This window comes from Motacilla alba, chromosome 1A, assembly GCF_015832195.1.
Source record: "Motacilla alba alba isolate MOTALB_02 chromosome 1A, Motacilla_alba_V1.0_pri, whole genome shotgun sequence".
NCBI lineage: Eukaryota > Metazoa > Chordata > Aves > Passeriformes > Motacillidae > Motacilla > Motacilla alba.
The window spans coordinates 36,930,367-36,949,182 of NC_052031.1; the positions used below are offsets into that span (position 1 = coordinate 36,930,367).

Below are 18,816 nucleotides of genomic sequence, written 5' to 3' on the forward strand. Positions count from 1 at the left end.
AGCTTAATATTCTATTCTATTAAGGGAGAATTAATTTGAATAATCCTAGATCTAAACATCTCTTTCTAGTCTCATTAACAGAATACAAACAACAACTTACACAAAATGATACTGCAAAACTATAATCGTGTTAATTACAGTCAATGCATTTCCAAAGTGACTGGTGTTAAACTCATTACTCTTTTGTTTTGTTTAGTTTTAATAGCAATAATGGGATAAGTACTGTAGTAAATTGAACAACTATTTAATATTTGGGTTTACAAGTGACAAAACCACATAGTTTATTAGATTTCAAGATCAAAATTTAACTGAACAGAATTTTGCAACTGAACATTGAAAGTTTCTCTCTCTTAACATAAGATTTAAAAGAACCTGACTAAAAAAATAATGCAAGAGGATAGATTAACCTAAACAAGTAAAGAAATAATTCAGCAATGAAATCAAAAGTTTCTACCACTGATAGCAGATATGTCATGTAACAAAAAGGACATTTAGAACAGATGAATACAATTCTAGTGAAGTCCAGGAGACATATGCAAGTGAAGAATTTAATCTTCCTTAATCTTCTCACACGGCGTTATTAATCCCCTACCTTTGGGCTCTGGAAGATGACTTCTAGAGATAGCAACAGAAACAATATAATTTTTATGCATAAAAAATATACAGAAAAATATAAAATATGCCACTATGTTCCTAAACAAAATGTTGCATTCTCCTATCCCCTCTTACAAATGTGATTCAGCAGCGTGAGATTTGTGGCACAACATAACAATGTTCTTTGTTGTGTCTGGTTCCTATTTAATGATGCTCTCTGTATAGCTGCCAAAAATGCTGAAGGTCAGCTAAGCATGGATGAAAATGTAAGGCCACTCTCAGGTTGCATAACTTCCACTACAGAGGTTGAGCCATACCTGTTTGGTAACCAGGGAGAGCAGCGAGCACGGCCAGGGAAGGTGCTGAGCAGTAAGGAGCTGGCGGGGTCGGCAGTGGGGACAGCAGCTCCAGGAGAGCTCAGGAACAGTGCCTGCCTCAGTGTGGTCCCAGCCCCTGCAAACCTCTGTTCAGACTTGACCCTCACTCAAACCAACAAATAAAAACCAGTGTGTTCCTGTCATGTAAATAGATTATTCCTATTCTCAAGAACTGCATGCAGGAGGCAGTTTCAACCTAGTCTCACTGCATGTTACTAGACACATATATTTAAACCAGGGTTTTTAAAATGTAAGAAAAAAGAGAAACTATCTGCCTGTATATATGAATCTGCTGCCTAACAAATAGGATTACTTCACTTCAAATATACCTACAAGTCCTTGTGGGTGAGGTGAATGCCTTCAAAATATTCTGATGAATTTCATGTGGGGCAGACTCTAAGTTTGCTAAGTGCTGCAGAAAGGAGAGTTAAACATCAAGATGTTCTAAAAGCCATTCTTTTAATCTTAGGCTGTTGATGCCTAGAGAGGCTACCTGGAAGAGAGGCTAGACCGAGTTAAAGGAATAAAGTAGGTATTTATTAAAAGGCCTTCAAAGGATGAACCTTGGCTGGTACAAGAGCCCAGCTGTGTCTCTCCCCAAGATGGATGCAAGATGGACATCCAGTCACGAATTTTACACTTTTATAAGTTTTGGTCCATTAGCATATTGGGGTTAAATGTCCAATTACAGCTACAGGTTAGGAAGTCCCATCCTCCCAGACTGCTCTTCTCAATTCACTGTTGTTTATAACTTTTGGGCCTGAAGCTGCAACGGTGTCCTTGGGTCTCAGGCTAAAAAAGGATTGTTTTGTCTAACTAAACTGTGAAGAGAACTTGGTAACACTTTATATGAAGTTCACAGTTACACACTAAGGCAGTACAGAATCTGAAAAATATGAAAGCTAGAACTTAAGGCATCACTATTAGCATCAGTATCCCGGAACTTTATGTCGTATTTCAAGACTGGATCGGAGTTGAAACACATGTCCATGTGCACCTAGCTTCCAGTTTGCATGGAGGCCAACCCATATTTAGAAATATAAAAATAATAGAATAATGGTGAAAAATAGAAATAATCTCTGTGAAACAGTGCATGAAGAAAAAGCCATAGGCTCTTACAACCCCAGTGAATGCCCCAACACACTGGGTGAGTAAACATGTTGTCCTAAGCTGTCCCAGGTAACCTCTTTGGTCCCTGTCACTGTGTCAAGAGATCACTTGTCCCCCTGCCAAAGGGCAAGCCACAGCTAGGGACAGCTTGAAAAATCGGGATAGCTGTGAGATGTCATGAGCTATTGCATACCTAAAACTTAGGCACCAAGGAACATTAACAGCCCAAGCAGTCTCTGCAATGTGGGGCTGCTGCTGAAGCAGGTCAGAAACACCAGAAGAGCAGAAATGGCAGTGACAGTACTCAAGCCAGAGCCCAGAAGACAGACTGAGCTGCTTCTCAGGGCTACAAGCAGCCTTTCTCTTAAAGGGTAGATGGGATAGCTGTGAACCCAAAATATTTTCTAAGATAGATCATGTTTACATCCAGGCTAATTACTGAAGAAGACTCCTAAGGATAAGGAAGGGCTGAATCCAGCAGTAAATCTGTTCTTCTCTCCAAAGACTAAGTTAATGCCTTTTTTCCCCCCTTGAGCTGGTGAACATCTTTAATGAGCTTAGACTCCAGGACTGGAACCAAACAGCCAAATCCTGAGCAAGCATGCACTTCTGCAAACCAGGACAAAGAATGAAGGGACATTCCTCCCCAAGGGAAAAGCCTGCCATGATCCCAGTTCTGCAGACAGAACAGGGAAACGGTGGTTCAAGATAACAGATAATTCTTAAAATGTAAAAGGGCAGAGAAGTCATAGAAATATAGTTCCTGCCTCAATGAATCTTCAGACTCGAGGTTTCACCAAAAACAGGTCAGAAAAAAGTTTTATATAATTGTCATTTTTTAATTCTCCTTTATATCTCTGGCATGCAAAAGTAAAAGTTCTATATATGATAAAGTTTCTGCAATTTCTTTTTCCCAGTAAGAATGACACAATTTAAATCAAATGACCAGAAGGCTGTTCATGTAACAAAATATTTTTAACCTTTCAAAGAAACTGCAGTAAATCTGAAAGTAATCAGATGTGCAAATGGTATAAAGTAATGTGAAATGACACAGTACTCTCTTTATTTAGACAGCACCTTGATTTGGAATACAAAAGCTGCTTCTGCAGAGAACCCCCGCTGCTGCCAGGCTTCACATGTTCTATAGCACAGTTGTTAGACTACCACAGAGCAAATCACTCCTCTCTGGCCAGCAAGTTGGTCAGTGGTTTTAAGAAAGTATTGCAGAAATTTGTGCAAGAGCAAAACTGTCTCATCAGCTCATTACAGCAGTAAAATGCAGACCCAAGTGGCTGCTGAAGTGCCAGGGCTGGTGGGAGCTCCCAATGCCGTCCAGGCAGAACAGGGCACACAGCTCTGGAACCTTCCACAACAGAGATTTCTCTAGGCTCATACTAAACCTGTCATATTAAGCAGCTTCCAAGAGCACATGGCAGCAACAATGGGATTCTCTTTCCTGTTTAATTCTCTCCTGCCCTCACACCTGCCAAAAGATTCTAACAAAACCAATTACTGCCCTTAGTTCTTTAGTAAAAAAGTCACTCTAGTGAGCCCTGAATTTCACTATTATTCATCTGTAGATCTCTGTAAGAGTGTATTCGTCAGGAAAAAAATTATTACCATGTTTTATATTACCAGGAATATATGTAAAATGTCAACAGAAAATTGCAGTCAAATGAAACACTGCTGACAAAACACCTGAAAGAGCTTTGGTGGTTTGAGTCTTCTGAAAAAACTGAAAAAGGAAAAGCCTAAATTAATGGAGGGGAAAAATCTCTTTTCTAGTTGTAATCATCTCGGGTATAGCAGGTAAATATGATTTATGCCTATGGTTTTGAACAGCCCCACTAAATTTTATTTGATGGTAGATTAAAAAAAAAGCCATTACTCTCAGTATTATGCAACACTGGGAAATGCAGAGAGAACCAATTTGATACCATTATCAGCTGCAGCTGGTCAAGTTACTCAAAAACCTCCTCCATCAAACCTGTAGTTTTTAGGACCCAGCAGAAAGGGAGGTACACATGCAGGTACTACTGCACTTAAAGAAAATATTATTACGGTGAAAATTCTGGGGAAAAAAGAACTAGGAAAAAACAGAACCAACTAAAAAACAAACCCAGAATAAAATCCCTAACGATCAGACTGAACTGTTTCTTTTCTGTTTGAAAAACAGAACTGCTTTAGTGCCTGAGTAAACTTTTCCCGTAAGTACACAGCCTTTTATACTAGGACCACAACTCCACCCACTGTAGTTAAAATTCAGAGTTGTACTAAGCAATGTCATATAAACTAATTTTCCAGAGAAACTGCCATAAAGTCATGGTATGAAATAATTCTTAACTCTTCTAGTTCAACTGAAATGAACGCAATGGAAGATAAAAATGCTGCATCTCCTATCAGAAAATTCTTCATTGGGATACACTACAGGGGTTTACTGCTGCCTGCCCTAGTGCTGAACAGGCTAACAAGTTTTATTTTCCCCTTTATAGTCAAAATCATGATGTATACAAAGTATTTTATTAAAAAAAAAAAACCAAAAACATTTAATCTGGTTAATTATGAAGGCTACAAAATCCACCTCTCGGTTTGTAACTTGAAAATTCAGTAGCTTGTGTCATACTGGCAACCTTTAATATGCCAAGAAAACAAATTACATCTAGCTTGTGAAAAAAGAGGCAAAACTGACCCATGGTTTGAATGTACACAGGATCCTCAGCATGTGGATGGAGACTGCACTGCACATCTTCTGCAGTGGAAATCAGCTACACTTCCCCACACTCAAAATGTCAAACTCATATTCACAACCCAGTTTTCCACAGTCTCAGCTGGTTAGCCTTTATCATCTAAGAGAAGAAGCATCTTTTAGTCTCTAGCACAGACTTTTGAGGGTGTCCATTTGACAATAAGACACAAGGACACAACACAGATAAAAATCATTCTTTATTAATGATTTCAAGTGTCATCTTCTGAGTCACAATCCTCAATTTTTTGGAGCGGCTGCCTAATACCAATTACTAAGTCTATGGAGAGAAGCTCTGCAACACAATGAAGAACTGAAATGACCAGCTGGTATTTGCAATACACTGACTCTAAGCCTTCACCGTTCACAGGCAGTGGCTGATTTTTTCGGAGTAAATCAATGGCTTCAAGATAGAATTTGGTAAAGCCATCTCGCTCTGCTGTCTGGTACAAGGCCTTGGGAATACTTAGCAAAGCATCAGCAACCACATTAGATACAATGGCTACTTCTGACTGCTGACACTGCTTTGCATAATGCTGAATATAATAATGTAACAGAATTTCAAAGTAACCTCCTACTGGCAAAACTGATCCAGCTTCTATGAGGCAGTTGGAGTAATCCTGTGCAATACCTGCACAACTCTCCTCCTGTTTAAATGGAACTATATGGCAACATGTTTTCTCTAGACCTTTGCCAACATCCAGGCACTCACACACAGTGACTCTATCAGTGTTATGTGCCTCTAACACAGGAGTGCTGTGGTTCTTTTGACTGTGGACCAGCAGATCACTTTTATCAGGGTCGAAACTTTTCCTCTCTGTTTTGTCACTAAGTGCTTTCAGCTGACACTCAGAAACCTGGTTAGTACTACAAGTATTTTCTATTACCAGTTGTTTCTGAGTAGCTGAAGAATGCCAAGTGTAAACATCTGAGGCTTTACTCTGGCTTTCACCTTCTGCTTTCCATTCCTCCCTGTGATCAACTGTTTTAAACAGCTGCTGCAGCATTGTAAACGCCTCTTGTAAAGCAGCAGCATGTTGCTCATTAACGCCATCGACCGGCCCACACAGGATCAGGCAGTGGGGCTGGAAGGCACACACACTGGCGAAACCAATGTGGACGCATCTCTTGGAGACGAGCAGTAAGGGCTGGCAAAACGTTACCACAGCAGTTTCGGTTATTTCTCTGTCCATGTTATCACCAAAAGGCACGTAAGGGGAAACACCAGTGATTTCACTGATAAGGGCCGTTTCTTCTGACGATAAGCACTCTACCACAGACACACCATATAATTTGGCATAGTAGATAACTATGTCTTCTTGCTTCACACTCGACAGTAACAGCTTAACGTTGTTACTCTGCAAGTGTTTCATTAAGGCTTCTGTCCTCTTAGTGATCCAGCGCAGGGAAGCCTGATACTGACCTTCGGAGTCTACAACAAACTCCACACCGGGGGCCGTCAGGGCGGGCCGCAGGGGCTCGGTGACGAGCAGGGCCCGCAGCTCCCCGTCCGTCGGGCAGTAGGCAGCGAAGTCCCTGCGGAGGACGATGCCGGGCAGGACCCTGGAGCTCGCTAGGGGCAGGCCGGGCACGGCGGCGTGCAGCTCCGCGAACCAGCGGCCGAGGAGCCGCAGCACCTGCGGGCGTGCGGCGTTGGCCGGGGCGCAGCGCCGGCACATCTCAGCGCAGAGCCGCGCCAGGCGCCGCCGCTCGCCGGGGCCCAGCCGGCCGGCCAGGTACGGCTCCAGCAGCGGCTCCAGCGACCCGGGCGGCGCCGGCCTCAGGTGCCGCCGCAGCTCCCGCGCCGCCGCCCGCTCCAGCACTTGCGTCTCGAAGTCGCGCAGCGCCCGCCGCAGCCCGGCGCCGCCGCCCACCGCCCGCAGCCCGCCCAGCACGGCCGCCAGCAGCACCACGAAGCTCTTGGCGCCGTCCCCCGTCGCGGCGCGGTGGCTGCAGGCGCGGGCCGCCATCACCCTGCGGGGACACGGCCAGCGTTAGGGAGCCGCCCCCGCCGGCCTCGCCCGGCCCCCCCGCCGCGGTACCTGGCCGCGGGCGGCTCCACGCTCAGCGCCTCCAGCAGCCGCCGCCCGTCCCGCGTCGGCATCGCCTCGCCCGTGGGCCGCAGCAGCAGCGCCCGCCCGCCCCGCGGCCCCAGCGCGCCGCGCACCGCGCCCGCCAGCGCCGCCGCCTCCTGCCACAGCCGCGGCCGCTCCGGCCCGGCCGCCGCCATCGCCGCCGCGCCCGGGCCGCCCCTTCCGCCCGCCCGCCGCGCGTCACGGCCCGGCCGGGCAGCACGGAGGGGCGGGACAGGGGGGACGCGGGGAGCGGGAGCCGCGCGGGAGGGACGGAGGAGCGGGAGAGGGAGCGGCGCACAGAGCCCACAGACGCGGAGGTGCGACACATCTTTATTGGAGGCGGGCCGTAACAGTTCAGATCCCTCACACAAAGCGGTGATCCCGGGTGTCGGACAGGGCGGGACACGCGGGACGGGGAAGCGAGCGCTGTGTCCTGAGGGCTAATCTTCCCGCTTGGCAGAGCGAAAGACCGGGGTAGGGCATAAAAGAGAAAAAAGTTACGGAGAAAAAGCCCAAATAATCTCACCCCGAAGTTACATTGTTCGAGCTATTTCTGTATTACCACAAAGTAGTGCAGCTTCACTGTAAACATCCCAAATCCTCCACTTTCGGCTCATTAGCCGGAAAGAAGAAATAGTGTAACGTTTTAACAGCTGATTTTTTTCCCCCCCAGAGACTGACTAAGCAGGAACATCAGTGCTCAAACACAACAGCCCTCACAACAAAAGATCTGATATTACATATGGCACAAATTTGACAAATCTTTACATGTCTCCGAACAGCATAGAAATCCATCAAGAAGGCACTGTTTACAATACTTGAATATCTGCTAAATTTTCTGTGATTTGCGGGTACTCCTGAAATAAAAATAATTAAAACTTAGAGATGTACAGAATTTTTGTTACACATTATTTACACAAACAATGGTAATAGCTAAAAATAACAGCTTTAAGAAACACTGAATTACAAGTCTGTTTCATAAACATGAATCTAGGAAGAAAAAGAAAATTGCCAAAGGCACAGAAGGGCAGCAAACAACAAACAAAAAAGAAGAAACCACAGCCATTACATTTTACAAGACAACCTTGCAAATAATTTGTGAGATTTCACAAGTGGGAGGAAGGACACAAAAACTGGCCTATACAACCTCATCAAGTGATATCAGATATTTAAAAGGAATCAACACATGAAATTCAAGAAACATCATCTACTGAAAATGATCCTTGTTGTATTTCACATGGCATATTTACTTTTTCTTAGCTTAGGTTATCTGTACCAAATTAGGCAACCTGTACCTAAATGGCAAATTAAAGGCATAGAGTGCATCTGAAAACAAACAAACCAACCCAACAAAACCACATGGCAAATTCTGCAGATATTTCCTGTACAAGGAAAAAAAACCCAAACAAAACAGGAATTGGAAATCAAATGTGGAAACAAGTGCTGTTATAAACTTTAAAAACTAGAAGGCCACAGCCCTCAAGCATCAAGCGTCTGCAAACTGTACAATCAATTTTTATATATGTGCAGAGCTCAGTCTTAAGCAGGTAGTAGTCAAGATCTGCTGTACATCATGGCTAAAGAGGACAATGGTGACGCACTAAAGAAGGGGATCCATACATGTCTGTGACCAACTGTACAGTAAAAAACAGGGAAGAAGTTTTTTGTTCTATTCAAATGAGGGAACATACAAAATCCAGCAAAATAAGAATTACTAGGTTTTCACTGTACTTTTCAGAATTTATCTGATCATAAAGTCTCGCAGAAGTCTGCAGTTTTACTTTTCAAGAAGTCTCATCACATATCCTTTAACTTCCCAGATCATCACTAAAACCACTTTTTCAACAGAATTCAACTCTAAAAAATAAGTTGGAAAGGAAAATAAGCCTAAGGATTTTGTTTTGCTCTGTTCAAGTCTGTCACTCATCTTGAGCTAAGCATGAACTTCAGCTATGGATTATCTTTTTAGTCTGACATTGTCCAACACTGCCAGCCAGCCAGCTGGCTGGGTCAAATCCAGTCACTACCATGTGGTCCATGTAAAAACGCATGCAGACTGTGTTATTCACTGCTCTTGAATAAAAGTGATTGAAAAAATCAGCATGAAAAGGCAGAAGGACATTTCTATTTACAAGTAAGATAAAAGCTTGAAACTATCAGTCAAGAGTTTCAGCACCACAAATTTAGCAGAGTATTATTTTAGGGGATTGAAGTTATTGACCAAATCTCACTGGATTACTGGATTACTCTCACATTCAGAGTATGTTTAAAGGCTTGTAATGGATCTTAAGACAGGTGAAGCTTTGACATTTGAATGCAATAATGAACAGACACATTCCAGGCTAAGAATGTTAAAGTGAATGCCGTAATACTCTGCTTTCTTAATGCCATTTCATACGTGGGTAACAACTTCAGTTTCCATTTAGAGACTGAGGATTTGTAATTATTTTGTTAGCTTATGAAGGGACTTTCTATGTTCACAAATTTTGCCCCATCAGCTGTAGTTTTAATAGAAGTCCAACCAGGTTTGGTCTTGCCCATGGCTACAAGATCTGGTAACGTAACACATTCCAGAAAAATTACTCAAGACCAAGCCATGCTAACGTGAAGCTCTACGAAATATGCTGAAGTTCACTGCTTACACAATAGACTTTTACACAGCTGAGGCCCACGGAAGGGGAAAGGTAAAAGAGAAGGGGAGATGCGTGGAAGTGTCAGCCATGGAAATAGATAAGCTGGACAGATAAACAAGTAAACAGTATTTTTACTAAATACTAGTGAGATTGATGCAGAACAGAAAGGCAGATCACCTGGAGAGTCAGGCAGGCTGCACAAGGCAGAGGCATAACCTGGCCATGGCAAAAAGCCAGACATGACTTTCAAACTGTTCCACAACCCAGGATGGATTTGATTCCTGGGCGGATCCTCTGAAAACAAACTTGGCTGTCCTTCACATTGTGCCACTCATCCTCCTGTTGTCTCACCTGGGGTACTGAAAATACTTTTTCATTTCTACAGCCCCTTTTTGCCTTGGTATGCTTGACTGGCACAGGGAACTCACCAGATAAATACCAGCACTACATTTTTTGCTGGAAATTTACAAATTCTATACATGCATATATTTCTTCAAATAAAAAATGTTAGAAACCCTGGTTTGAATTTAAACTTAAGCTTTGCATGAATTTGTATGGCTACAGGATTCTAAGAAGGTGCATCCATGTATTCTGGTAGGTAGTATATACTTGCAGTACAGAGGGATTTCAAACACTTGGATTTTCCTCTTATTTGTTTTGAGATTTATGGTGTTAGCCATCACACAACTTCTGAGCTTTCCCTTTGTAAACACACACATTTTCATTTGCAACTCTACTCATGACAGTGCCTGAAATCCTATTCTACACTGCCTTTTGGAGATTCAGCTCAAGCTACACACTAAGCATACCCCATGAGTCCTGGCATCAGCAGTCTGTCTGCTTACCAGGACACGGCCATAAACAAATGTAAATCCAAAGCTGTAGATTTTTCAAGACTTACAAACATACCAGAAATCCTTGAGATTTGCAATTCATGAGAGAGTAGACCAAAACAGTACCTCCCTGGCTGCTGTACTGTTAAAAATGTGCTCTGTACAGTAGATGTGGGAATGTTTTTAAGATGAAATTTAAGTTTTAAAACTATAAAACAGCTGGCTTAGAAGCCTACAGTAATTCAGGATAAAAACATTATACTTCCAAAACTAACCAAGGACATTATGTTGCATATTTCCCAAAGACTTTAGCTTTTTACTTGCCATTTCCTAACACAGTTTTTCGTATAATAATGTATTTGTTTGACCTTAAACAAAAGTTTACTTCCAAACACCCAATGCCATTTACAAAAGCTGTTGGCTACTTCAAAAGTTTTTGTTACAAAAATGATAGGTTTATATGTAATGAAGTATGCCTGTTTATCATTCTACCATAATAGGAATCACATCCTACCTATGGGGTCTGACCTCAATGTTTAACTTGATCTATTCTGTGGTGAAGATTCATCAGTGTGACGCAATATAAACACAAGGCTGATGTCGTGTGACTGCGAGACAGAGGCACACACCAGGAGCATGAGTGTACTGGCACTTACACAGTTCTTACTGCAACTGGGTAGACATAAGTATGATTCTGAACCATGAATGCTGAGGCAAAGTTCTGTAAGTTGTTGCTACACAGTTCTTTTACATAATATTGCATCATTTAAAGTCCAGCTTAAAATATGGTCCCCAGTAACAGTTTGATCATTCCAGTTCAAGAAGGCCCTTGTTCACACTTCTTATTTGAACAAGACATTAATGATAAGCTGTAGCAGAACCATAAGTACAATGAAGACATAGTGCTTAAACTGCAAGGAATGGTAGTCCCAGGGTGATGAAATAGAAGTGACTCTATTTCGTAGCGCCATGATCTCCCTGTAAGATAGAAAACAGTATCCTGTAAATTACAGACTAGACAATTTGACTTTTTCTACTATGTTAGGGTTCCCTACAGAAGGCAGCTTTAGAGGAAAACTTTGAAACATCAATGAGCAATCAATATTTGAGAAGAGTAAAGATACATACCAGCCTCTAAGGGAAAAAAATCCTACGAGATTACTATTTTCTAAACCATTTTAAAGCATTTTAATTAGTACTACCTCTTAATGTCTTCCTGTGTTTCCTTTATAGACTCAATGGCACTATGCAGTTCACCAAGGTCTGCCCCTTTTTTCCTTATTCTTGTATTATGCTTCATAAGTTGTGCTAGAAGGATACAAAAGCCAGATGTAATTGATTGAAGTGACTGCTGCCATAAAAAGGAACAAAGTACAAATGACAAACTAAACCTATAGTAAAAATGAGGAGAAAACTTTATTTCAGAGTCACCTACACCACAGGACAGCAACTTAAGTGCTTGAAATATCTTTTAAACACTCATCATATTGTTTAGCTTCTGCAAACATTATCAACAACAAAAATCTGCCCTCTAGCCACATACTAATCTACAAATTAAAGTAATTAACCTCTTAAGAAAGAAAACAGTTTATGAACACCATTCTTTTTCCCTAGATTTTAAATATGTGCAGCACTTAAGCCTACCTACACTGCATTTAAAAAGATAGGAAAATTTGCAAGCAAAACCATGAGCCATTCTCCTCCTTTGTTTTCCAGAACGTGCTTCACACTGGATAGAAGTAAAGCATTGTAAAAGCATTGTGATAAGAAGAGTATGCACGACACTGAGCTCTTCAGTTGTCAAATAAATTTATTATTTCTGTAAGTAAATGTATCTTTTTGTACCTTCACTCCCAGAGGAATCCTGGTTATCAGGCTCTGGGGATGAGAAACCACACTCTCCTTTCTTGAGACTGGATGCCTTTCGTTTGATTTTTGGAACAGTAACCTAAAATTGATAAATTTATGTGTTATTTCCAGAGAACCAGAACTGCGGCAAAGCAGCACATTCCAACAATAACAGTTAAAAGCACAATATCTAAAAGAAGTCCAAGTTAAAATTTTTGATGTATTAGCAGTCTGAATTTTGTGCATCTTCCCATTTAAGGGAAAATACACATTAAACTGCTGAGCTCAAGTTTGCATATTTTATATTCCTACCCAATGAAGTAATTTCTACCGCTTAGGTTGCAGCAGAGAAGTGAAAGACTTTGTATGTTATGTGCAAACAATATTTTTGTAGGATTGTAGCATTTCCCATTAATCCCAATGCTCTAATGATCTTTATATACATAATGTATAATATATACAAGTTCCTGGATCTTGCATGTGCTGTCAGAACTGGAACATACCATTGGTGTCCGATGTCGAACTTTTGTCTGGATTGTGCCATCTTTTTCAAACTGGATCATATCATTCAAAGGGTCCCATGGTCTGGTACTAGACAAAGTAAATATTATTAACACTACAGCAATTTAAATAAGAAATATTTCCTTGCTCAGAAACTACTCAGTATGAAGAGGCTAAAACTCTCCCTGTATAGAAATCAGATATGGCATCATGATCTTATCTTCTACTTATGGTCCAGTGTTAACCTGCAGGGCCAAGAGAGCTCAAAAACAAACTTCATGTCCAGATCAAACCTCCAGCCAGCTGACAGGAGCACAAACTATTACCTTAACCAACAATACCATAATGAATTTTTTTTGCCAGTCATATGTGATTGAATCATGGAAGATTTCCTGCTTCAGATACAGTTATTATTTTACAACTACAGGGAAATTAGGGGAATTTAAAAATATCTAGACTGCTTTTTGTTGAGTTTTCTTTTTTCCTTTTAAAAGATGCCTATGAAGGAGAGTTTAAGAATCAGTTACCTCAAACCTGCTTTCATCCCGAAGTGGCTCATGGTAATCAAGACTGGTTTCATGAGACACTAACAAGCTATGCAGTTTTCTTGTTCTGATTTTTTAAGAGTGCTTTTCCAATTACAGTCGGATAGAGAATTAAAAAAAAAAAAACACAACAGCATAAGACACATAACTCACTGGAGAACAGGCAGCCAAAGGAAAACACCAACGTCACCACTGATTACAGAGTTTTCAGGACAGAAACTGCAAGTGAGCTGCAGGAAGGATGTTCTGATGCAGAGCTTTAGCAAGAGTACATTAAGCATGGATTTCCTTTCGTGTCCTTCTGCATGCCTTTTAAATAGCTGTAGCTGTTTCAGATGTTGTGAACACAGACCTGCATTTACATCTTAGCTTAACCTGACTTGAATTAAATGCCATCTGAGGTAACTGGGTTAAGAACTAGGCATTGCTCTCTTCTATATTTGTAATCCAGATGCTTAAATCCATAATCCAGATACCTTAACAAATGCTCCAGCTCACTGAACACATCTTTCACAGTAAGTACAGAAGACTGCTTTCTACATGGACCAGGTGGTGAGCCAGCATTATATGCTTGAAAGCAGAGAGGCTTCTTCCAGGGAATGCTGCCAGTGCGGACTGCTTTCTGGTACATAGCAAAATTTCTGTGACACATCCTTGAACCACAAGGCCTCAAGGACATTGGGAATAACACAGATTACAAGATAGGTCTTAAAGTGTAACAGATTTCAAGTACAGTTCTCTTCCTAATGGTTTTGCACAGGGTTCAAGAGTACGGGCATTCCATTCAGCTGGACTGTTCACAACTCTCCCAACAGGAAGAGGCATCAACAGCACTACAGGATTCAAACCAAGAGAGGGTGCTTCACTGAGCATTTAGTCTAGTTGGGGAATTTCCCTGCTGCAGTTGTGAAAGTCTGCACAAACTTAATAAGAAGCCAATGAAATTAATGGAAAAGGAATTTATTAAGAGTTCTTAAATACACAGATTCCTTGTTTGGTTCCAGGAAACCTCCAAGTTCCAAATTTGCTGGAGATGTGTAGAGTACTCAGGATTCTTGTACTCTTCCTTGTACATACACTTAGGCTATGACCTCAATATCAGCATTCTTGTACAGAAAGGTAAAGGCCTCCAACGTTTAGCCATGGGAATATGCTTCCAGCATCCATGGATTCAAAGTTACTTAACTTTGTGTGTATCATTGTTGGCTATTTTACTTTTACAATCCCTACAATACAGAAGCATGCTGGGTACTGAAAAAAAATCAGCAGAACATGGGTGCTCTGTGAAAACCATCACTAGTGAAGGGCTCAGCTTCAAGGTGACTTTTGCAAGATTGGTGAGGACACAGGATGCATTCTCCCAGCAGTCAGGGAGACAGCTGCATCTTCAGCTTCTGACCCAGAGCATCACACAAAGAGATTCACAGACACTCATGTGCAGGACAGATTTGACAGCCAGGCACAGCCACCTGGTCCCAGCATTAACTATTGCTATAAAGCTGCTATTCTCAGAGTATAACAAATTAAATGGCTCAATCCAACTATGCACAGGCTTCTCTGACTTTCAGACACTAGATTTTCTGATTTCCAGCTGGTATGCCCATATGTACCATATTTTCCAGTTTGGGAAAATCTGTGTAGATGTCAGTCTAGGGGAGGGAAAGGGAGGACAATGCACCCCAAACTGCCATGTCTCAAAAAATGTAGAACGTAGCACAGCTATGTTGTTATACATAAATAAGTTATATGTATCAGTTCTTTTGCTGCTGAAACCACAGGAAGAGGCACAGCAGTATTGCCAAACATTCCAGGACTCACTCAGCATATTTATAGTGCCATTCTCCTGTGACTGGATCCTGATCGAACAGCTTGCATGTCCACTCTTCATCCTTAAGTTTCCTCTCTTTGGCACTCTTTCTCTGAGCTTCTTCCAGAATATATTTCTCCTGAGTAGCTTCTGTTTGGTCTTTATTATTTATTGCTTTTGTCACTTGTTGCCAAAGCCTGACAAATGAACAATATACAGAATCACCAGAGTCACAATCCGGCTGACAGAAATAACTGCAAACAATTTCCTCAATTATAGGCTAAGTAAATAAACCAACCTCAAAAGAGCATATTACCATTTTAATAGAAGTTTTTTTCTGCATTTCTATCAAGATTTCCCTGATTGTAAGCTATATAAATAATGATCTTCTATTTAACAGTGTTACTTTCTTTTATCATCAAAGGCTAGTATCATCAAATATGGGAAAGTAATGATATTTGCTTCTATTTTGGAGAAGATTGTGAGTTTTATTTTGGAAAAATAAATACATGGTTCTATAGTGAACTTACTTCTCTGACTCAAAGTCATCTTGCTCTTCAAGCTTCACAGTGTATCTGTGTAATCTACGCTGCTTTATCTCAGATGTTGGGTTCCAGAATGTCTCTGAAACACCTGTCTTCTTGTCACTAATAATAACTTCACTGTCCTGTAACAGATAGGATTTGTTTCTTAATTGTAATTATTTCAAAGAGTGTCAAAATAACAAAAAAGCAAGGAATAAGCCATTTTATTTTTTTGATAATAAAAATTTATTTTCTTTAGAATGCATACAGTTAAGAATAATTAGATGTGCTAACTTGAAAATTCATTTTCCGCCCTCTGTGCTAGGTTCTAGCTTGCAACAGAGATGCAATGGAATCATTACCACATTCAAAAATGAGTGATGCCATGTCACCTCACCAGAACCGAAACAACCTTAAATATTTCATACTGGTGACATAAAAATTCTTCATAGTACTAATGCATATACCAAAACATTTCACAAGATTGATTGTGAAGGAATATTTTTTCTTCATAAACTACTCAACTTTTCCACCTTTTAAGAGCTGGAAATAGAACAATATTGATTCTATACTTCCTGGAATATTTTCTGCAAAAGCAGTACTTCACTTTTTAAAAAAATTAGTCCTTTTTTTGTATTTAAGTGTTATTTTCACCTGTCTCGACCGTCAGCCAGAATTTATAAAAGAGCATCACTCACTACTTACCCAGTGACCCTCTAAAAAAGCCAGAACTTCTTTGCCAAGCTTAATTCTCCCTGATATTTGGTTAACACTGTCATTGTTACCCAAAAAAGGCTGCAAAACAAAAACAAATTGTTTCATGTTTATTTTATTAACATATTATTTTTGTTTATATGTTTAGTCTTAAGGAAAAATGTGAATTTATGAAATGTGCTGTAAACAGCCCTGATATCTTTAATATTGTATCTTCTACTCATTAATCTTAAAGAAGTCTAAAACCAGAGTAAGTAGTTTCTTCTTTCCTTCTTCTTAAAAGATTTTCTGAGTAAAAGTATTGTCTAACAGATGTGGAAAGAAAACAGAAAATAAGGCATAAAACAGTGACACGATATCCTGAAGGACACAGTCATTTGCTACACTAATTTCACGGCTTTGCCAAGGACCATTTGTTACTAGAGATTATCTTTTGTAGAAACAACAGCGATTGCCAGGGATTTTCTTTGGCCTTTTGACAGGCTGCACATGGATTCTGTGGACTGACATGGCAAATTGTCAGTTAACACAGCCTCCCAACTTTAATGTTTCCCCTATAATTTCAGCTGAATACAGTTTCCCTCTCCACGTGCACACTTCTTGAAAACGGATTTTTATCAGTTTCCACCTCAAGGATGGCAAATGCATTTCTCAGAAGCCATCTAGAAGTAGTTCAGACACTTTTGTTTAGCTTATGTGAGTGGACATTATGTTCATTCTCCTTGTGCTCACTCACAGTGTTCACAAACCTTGAGTTTGAATTCAATTGTTGCGCTGTAGCCAGTTTTCTCACAGGTGATGTTGACTACTCCTCCAAGCTCTAAGGTCATTGTGCCATAAAGAATTCCTGCAAGAGGAAAAAAAAAAAAAACAAAAAAACCCCAAAAACCCCTAGCTAAAACAAATGTTTTTAATTGAATAAAACAAAACCCCTAAGTTACTTGGGTACGATTCCTAGAGTAAACATGCATGAGCCAGAGGAAAAATTGTATTTTCAGATGACCTTTCCTGTGTGATTCTGTGCATCCTGAGAGGGAATTCAGGAGTATATGGGTAGACAATACTGAGTAAGTTACAGCTTAAAATTGAGCAATTCTGCAAGCTATTTTGTGCTATTACTGACCTTCCAGAAAACTTGGCAAAGCACTGACCCATTTCCCATAGTGAAACTAAGGACAAATGTTCATAATTTATAATCAAATCACACTGTGGTGTAGATACTACATTGTCTTCTATGTTCAAAAGAGGAAAATAGTGGAAAAGCTCAAAGCTACTGTAATAAAAGACAACTCAAACAGTAAATCAATATCAAATACTGATGATAACTATAGATATGATCTTACTATTTCTTACTAGTTATGAGGAAAAAAAAACATCTTTTCCTGTGTCAAAAATGAAAACATGGCTTAAACAACAGATGTAATTTTCTCCTGATAAAATATGTGGAAGCCTAGAGCCACCAATGTTACCAGTGTTCAGAGCACTCTCCTCCAGACGACAGGCTTGAATCCAACACAGCACATTATTTAGAATAATGAACTATTTAGAGTAACAAACTTCTTTTCTCATAACTTTGCCATCTAGAGAATGAAAAGAACCACTACCTTTACAATGGGCATATGGCATTGTCATTACATAATCTTCTCCCCTATTTAGAAACGTTAGCCGTCCTTCTCCGTCTAGTATGGCAGATAATGAATTCCCTAAAATTCAAAGACAGACAGTCACATTTCTCCCCCTGCAAGACAACAGCCAACACTCCCTAATAACTAAGCAATACAATTAAGAACATCAGTATATTTAACACTGCCTCCTAACCTGTCTAGTGAAGCCACTATAATATACAGTGTCTCCAATTAAATATTAAAACACTCCCAAAATAGAAATTAAAATTCTGAGGATCAGTAGCAAAAACTTTGTAAGGAAAGGGCAATGCAACAACCAAAACACTGACCCTTCTAATAGCCTTCTTTCATCCACAAAACACAGCTCACATGCACCAATTTTGCATCCCTCAATACATGTACCACCAAAAAAACCCCATTATTTACCATAGAATTTTGATTTGGCCAGAATGCTACCACTAAGGCAAAACCCGTCCTTGCGGTTGCTAACATAGAAGGCAGATATTGGAGGATGATGTGACACCTGTTGAAAAAAAAAACCCCTATATTTGAGACAAACAAAAACAAGCAATATAGTAAATACAGTATAAACTTTGAGCTAATAATGACAATGCAAAATTCAGGCTGCACATAGTACAATGCAGGTAATGTATGTGAAGTTTGACTAAAATCTTTAGAGATAAAGATCAAGCAATCACCTACTGAACTTCAAGAATTAAGAAAATCAGCAGCTGACTTGTTCCAGGGGAAGAGGAACAGAAATATTGGAAACACTTCTTCCCTGTCTCTCTTTAGGAAGGCAGACTTAAAAGAGACAACTGTAAGAAAACTATGCTCACCAGGAGAGGTTTTAGGATACTATTCGTACACTTCAGTACATTTTCTGA

General features: G+C 40.5%; 2 protein-coding genes across 11 annotated transcripts in view; both read right to left on the bottom strand.

The window, feature by feature from the left end:
- Positions 1 to 306: 306 nt before the first annotated feature.
- On the bottom strand, positions 307 to 7,099 carry BBS10 (Bardet-Biedl syndrome 10). Its single transcript, XM_038153075.1, has 2 exons — positions 6,867 to 7,099; positions 307 to 6,798 (listed from the first exon to the last, which is right to left on the bottom strand). Exons 1-2 carry the CDS (start codon positions 7,052 to 7,054, stop codon positions 5,037 to 5,039), a joined length of 1,950 nt encoding a protein of 649 aa, XP_038009003.1. The 5' UTR covers positions 7,055 to 7,099; the 3' UTR covers positions 307 to 5,036.
- A 116-nt stretch (positions 7,100 to 7,215) lies between these two features.
- OSBPL8 (oxysterol binding protein like 8) overlaps positions 7,216 to 18,816 on the bottom strand; it is an 83,539-nt gene continuing 71,938 nt past the window's right edge. For 8 of the 10 annotated variants that reach the window (XM_038153065.1, XM_038153070.1, XM_038153068.1 and 5 more), the window contains 10 exons: positions 18,356 to 18,452; positions 17,909 to 18,007; positions 17,054 to 17,151; positions 16,296 to 16,385; positions 15,597 to 15,733; positions 15,078 to 15,263; positions 12,717 to 12,804; positions 12,211 to 12,313; positions 11,568 to 11,673; positions 11,202 to 11,343 (listed from right to left, as the gene is read on the bottom strand). In XM_038153065.1, coding sequence (XP_038008993.1) covers positions 11,208 to 11,343; positions 11,568 to 11,673; positions 12,211 to 12,313; positions 12,717 to 12,804; positions 15,078 to 15,263; positions 15,597 to 15,733; positions 16,296 to 16,385; positions 17,054 to 17,151; positions 17,909 to 18,007; positions 18,356 to 18,452 — 1,140 coding nt within the window. In that variant the 3' untranslated portion in view covers positions 11,202 to 11,207. Of the gene's footprint in view, positions 11,344 to 11,567; positions 11,674 to 12,210; positions 12,314 to 12,716; positions 12,805 to 15,077; positions 15,264 to 15,596; positions 15,734 to 16,295; positions 16,386 to 17,053; positions 17,152 to 17,908; positions 18,008 to 18,355; positions 18,453 to 18,816 lie in introns of all 10 variants that reach the window. The other 2 variants (XM_038153063.1, XM_038153073.1) reach the window with 1 other exon arrangement.